This window comes from Tinamus guttatus, unplaced genomic scaffold (genome assembly GCF_059628265.1).
Source record: "Tinamus guttatus ecotype Peru unplaced genomic scaffold, ASM5962826v1 Tinamus_guttatus_pri_ptg000197l, whole genome shotgun sequence".
Lineage (NCBI taxonomy): Eukaryota > Metazoa > Chordata > Aves > Tinamiformes > Tinamidae > Tinamus > Tinamus guttatus.
In genome coordinates, this window is record NW_028288731.1 from 965246 (window position 1) to 970032 (window position 4787).

Below are 4787 nucleotides of genomic sequence, written 5' to 3' on the forward strand. Positions count from 1 at the left end.
AAGCAAACAGGAGGCGACCCGTGCCAGTTTGTTCCCTGCTTTGGAGCGCTCCATCCACCTCTGTTTGCTCCTCGCTGCCATGCGGCCGTTATCGCGGCCTCGCGGTGCGGCTGGGCGCTCTGCAAGCGCAAACACAGCTCCATAGAGCTCTCCCCACCCGGGAGAGAGGCCAGGAGGGCACAGAGTAGCCCGTCCTGCACCTACCCAGCCTGACACATTCACACCTGGGACCTTCTGTAGAGCTGCAGCGCGCTGGGGAAAGGGGGGTAGCCTAAATTCCTCTGGAGATCGGCCAGCCTGGGGCTTGTCCTCTCTCTGCAGGGAGGCACCTCGTGCTTGGGAAGCAAACGGGCACTGAGCACGGAGGTGCTGGGGTGAATGATGACCATGAAGCCCGCTTAGTCTCAGCCCAGAAGGTGCTCCGCAGCCTCTGCTAAAAAGGAACCAAAACCACAGCTTTATTTGTAAACATTTTGCTTTAATTATTGTGCAAGAAAATAAGCAAGATTCTCCGCTGTGTCAGTAATGCTCATCCCCAGCGCAGGCCGACAGCTGCAGTTGGAAACTGGTTGCTCCCAGTAGCAGCGCTGGGTAGGACAAGGCTGTCTCCTTGGGCAGGCACCACAGAAAGGCTGTTATGGACTAAGAGCAGACATGAAACCATGGCTGCTTTCCACAGAAGATAAGAACTTTATCACCAAAGAAAATTAAAAAAAGAATCACTATCAATCTTTCCAAGGAATATGAGTGGTTACAAAGAGGATAGTAGGAGATCCACATTTTTTCTCCTTCAACCAGCCGAAGAGTTTTCCTTTCACGGTCCCTTGCACCCTAGGACGCAGACGTGCCTTACCCAGAACTCCAGCTGGGTTTCCCGAGAGGAAACTCCCATCGTGTCCAGGAACCTGAAACAAGAAACAGGACGGGACTCCCTGTGTCCAGGCAGACCCCGCTGCCACAGGACCTGGGGTGACATGCACAGCCAGGATAGCCCTGCTCTGCGCAAAACTCCTCCAAAGCACCAGGAGTTTCATCCCAGATGCAGGACGCATCTAACGGCCTATGCACAAGGGTTGTTCTGCTCCGGGAAGACACTCCACGTGCCCTGGGGATGGCTGCTCTTCCCTTGCTCACTTTGTAGAGTATCCTTGGCATGGGCCAAAATGGCACCACATCAGGTACTGATGTAATCTACCTTTTTTTTTTTTTTTTTTTTTGTTAATCAAAAGTTGAGCTGAGAAGCTTAACTAAAAGACCTGCGATATGAAACTGAACTGCTGCACCGTGCAGGTGCATGGGCCAGCCTGACTGACTTAAACTGAGCTTTGAAGTGCTGCGAGCAGCTGATGCTTAAAGTCTCTGCCAAATATCCATCCAGAATGGAGGGGAAGGAGCAAGCACCTTGCTGTAATGGCCACTTCTAGCTCCAAAGGTCTCACTGTGGCCTCTCTTCATTCAGTGCATGAGGGACTCTTCCATATCCTGCTTACTTTCCTAAGCAATTTTTACCTCTTTTCAGTTTCTTGGAGGAGTGTTTTTGCAGCTTGAGGGTCATGCTTCATGTAGGTTTGAAATGGAGAGACAGACTCCAAGTAACCAACCACACCAGCAACCGTCATCGGAATTTTATCGAAGATATCAGTGATTCTAGACAGAAGCAGGGGAAGAAAGGAGAATTGGCAAATTAGACCCAAAAGGCAGCTGACCAAGGACCACTGCAAACTGAGTGACTGAAGACCCACGACATCAGATGTTTCCTCCTCTTGGAGCTTTACTCATTATGGTGTTTGGTGGGTCAGGTGCTGTCATGGATAAACTGCTGGAAAAGCTGTGTCTTGGGTACCATTTAACATACAGTCTGGTCACCCAGACCCATTCCCACCCCCCTTTGCTAATGTGTCTCCTCCTTGCCTCTTCCCTCCTCCTCCTTTCCCCTCGGTGCTTCACCCACAACTTCCTCCTCACCTCCTCTTGTCTCGGAATGGCAATGCCTCAAATATCTCTTCATAGTTCTCCAAGACGTGCTTTATTCTACCGTGCGAGTACTTAAAAATCAGATCCTTGACCTGGAGAGAGAGACAGAGAGAGGAGATTTAAAACAAAACCACTTACAGCTCTCAGCCTCCACTGTAACTCAGGCTTTCTTGGCCCTAATGCCTGAGGTACACACACAAACTTTATTATCATAATTTTATATTCCCTGTTTTTAAAGTTCACCACACATGTGCAGTATCAAGATTTCAGGATACCATTTTATAGGCTTCTGTCCTCCTCCCTCCACCATTATTTATAACAGAAAGTTGCTTTCTAATGAGTTGCTAAAACATTATTGGTCTCTTGCTCTTAAAAGAGCCTGTATTTCACATTACTTTCATGGTCATCAGACCTTGCAGTGAAACCAAAGCCAAGGCGCATGCAGGGCTGGCAGCCCCATCCTCAGTCCCGAGCAGGATCAAAGCAAGAAGCAGATGGATGGAGCACCTGCTCTTCCTAAGTGTCTGCCCCTGAGCCCATTGCTCCTCCTGCCTGCAGCAGCTGCCCAGCTCTGGGGTTGGGGTCTCGCTGCCTCACCTCTTCGAAGATCTGGGTCAGCTTTTCGGAGCAGTTTCCGTAGTGCAGCCTCATGTCCACGGTGTAGGTGCTGAGGGCTATGCAACCGTGCGGCTTCACAACGCGCACGACTTCTTTCATGAACTTCTCGATGTCAAACCAGTGCGCGGCTGTGAATGAGGTGAGGAGGTCCACGGAGCCATCCTCGAACGGCAGCTCCTCGGCAGGGCACACACTGGGGACGGGTGGGGGGAAGCAGTGTTTAATACTTCAATTAGTGAGCAGAATATGGAGCCAGCGGCAATTTCTAGCTTGACACAACTCTCCGCTGTGAGACCCCAAGGGGCAGGACTGTCAATCTTGGATAATTCCTTTTCCGCCCCCACCTTGCCTGGGCAGAGGTAGGACACCCTCTCCATGAGATGTGTACGGAGAGGGCTCTGTTCTGAAGGGATTTCCATTGCCAGCCCCAGCCCGCCCCACAAAACACCACCTCTGCACGAGGAGCCGAGGTTTCCGTGTGCGACACTCACAGGTAGGACAAGTTTGGAGGGCAGGCCGCGTCTCTGCCCTCCTGGATCTGAGCTTCGCTGATGTCCGTTCCCACCACCTTCTTGAAATGCTCCGCCAGGAAGAGGGTGCCTTGTCCCGACCCGCAGCCCACGTCCACTACCAGCTCCGTGGGGCTGGTCCTCTGACGGAAGGAGCAGACGCGTCTCAGCAGCCAGCTAATTTCACCCCATAGGTGAGACCAACTTCCAGCCCTCTCCTTCCCCTCCCCGCGCACGGGAATGATCTAGTTATAGGATATCCCACAGGAATGCTCTTGGCTGCCCATGTTTTCCCCTGCACAAGTCACCGTCACGGTGTCCCACTGAATCCTTGCTCCCCGCGCTAATGCCCAGGCCAGCATCCCCAGCAGAGATGGAACCTCCTCTCCCCGCCAGGCCCGGGGCACCGCTTACCTTCTCCTCCACGTAGGAGAGGATGAGCTGCTGCAGCTCCTTGCCGGGAGCGAAGCGGTATTTCTGGTAGACCGCGGCGTGTCCTTTCCCTTCGAAGAGCTGCGTGGCCATCCCGGCGCGGGCGCCTGCCGGGAGGAAGCGCCGCCTTCATCCCCTGGCTCCCTCCTGCGGGCAGCCTCGCGTGCGAGCGGCTCGGCCACGGGAAGACTTGGCATGAGCTGCAGACTTTGCATCCCGGCCCTTCCCAGCAGAAGCAGAGCAGGAAGAGCTCGGAGAAGGAAAAGCTTTCTAGGGTTTTAAACACTTCCTCTTTAGTTCTTTTTTTTTTTCCCCCTTTGGAGGTAGGAGACTAAGTAAAATGAAATAAAAATATCCATCGCACCTGGGATACCTGTGACTTTGTGGGACCTGCCAGAGTAGGGAGGAAAAACAAAACTAAAGCCCCTAAACTCACAGCAGAGAAAAGAAATGTTTTTAGCTCCTTCATGTTTTAGTACTAGCAGAATTTCTCCTCGTCGCACCAATACCACCCCTCTGCCTTTCTAACCTCTGATGCTCCTCCCTTTATTTATGGATTTAATCCCTAAAAAACCCATGGTCCAACCGGGCACAGGTCCATCAAGCTCACAGCAGCCAGCAGCTCCTGGTATCTCTCTTTAATAAGATAATACCTTCCAGTGGAAGCCTCTCTGTGTCCCGGTTATCCCAGCGAGCAAGCAGGAATTTTCCGTGACAGCAGCAGCTCCGGGATCTGAAAAATCTCCCGGAAATATTCCCCGATGTGTTTCAGAGTCTCTGCACGCACAGCGAGCAGGCTGGATAACAGGACACTGCCCTCAGAAAGTGTCTCGAAGGACACAAAAATAGGCAATATCAGCTAATAAAGGGGCACGTCCAGCGCTGCGGGAGCCGATGCCGGAATGGGAAGCGAGTAACACAGCTTGGGAATCAGCCGCCCCGGGGCCCTCCCGCAGCTCGGGAGCCACTCAGGAAGCGCCGCAGGGCCCGGAAGGGAGAGGCCAAGAGCAAAGGCCACCTCCGGCGGTGTCCGGCCACAGCCCCGCTGCCGCCAAGGCCGCTCGGGCCGCCTCGCACGCGAGCACCGCGCTGCGCCATCCACTTATACCTTATATACACAAAAACACAGTGTGAAAATTCAGATCCTCTTGGTGCAAAGAAGGGTTAAGGCACAGGAGGCGGCATCCTCCGGAATACACACAGCTTCCTGCACTCAACCAGCAAACTGCTCCCTCTAGAGCAGCAGCGAGGCTG

General features: G+C 53.1%; 1 protein-coding gene across 1 annotated transcript; it reads right to left on the reverse strand.

Moving 5' to 3' along the window:
• Positions 1 to 713: 713 nt before the first annotated feature.
• On the reverse strand, positions 714 to 3987 carry LOC104576193 (putative methyltransferase DDB_G0268948). Its single transcript, XM_010223562.2, has 7 exons — positions 3970 to 3987; positions 3516 to 3640; positions 3084 to 3244; positions 2572 to 2785; positions 1966 to 2066; positions 1510 to 1647; positions 714 to 905 (listed from the first exon to the last, which is right to left on the reverse strand). Exons 2-7 carry the CDS (start codon positions 3624 to 3626, stop codon positions 815 to 817), a joined length of 816 nt encoding a protein of 271 aa, XP_010221864.2. The 5' UTR covers positions 3627 to 3640; positions 3970 to 3987; the 3' UTR covers positions 714 to 814.
• Positions 3988 to 4787: the final 800 nt, after the last annotated feature.

Coding starts and splice junctions, on each gene's coding strand:
- LOC104576193 (XM_010223562.2), bottom strand. CDS start 3,626: ATGGCCACGCAGCTCTTCGAAGGGAAAGGACACGCCGCGGTCTACCAG. Junction 3,245..3,515: donor TCTCCTACGTGGAGGAGAAG/GTAAGCGGTGCC, acceptor TCCTTCCGTCAG/AGGACCAGCCCCACGGAGCT. Junction 2,786..3,083: donor CCTCCAAACTTGTCCTACCT/GTGAGTGTCGCA, acceptor ACCCGTCCCCAG/TGTGTGCCCTGCCGAGGAGC.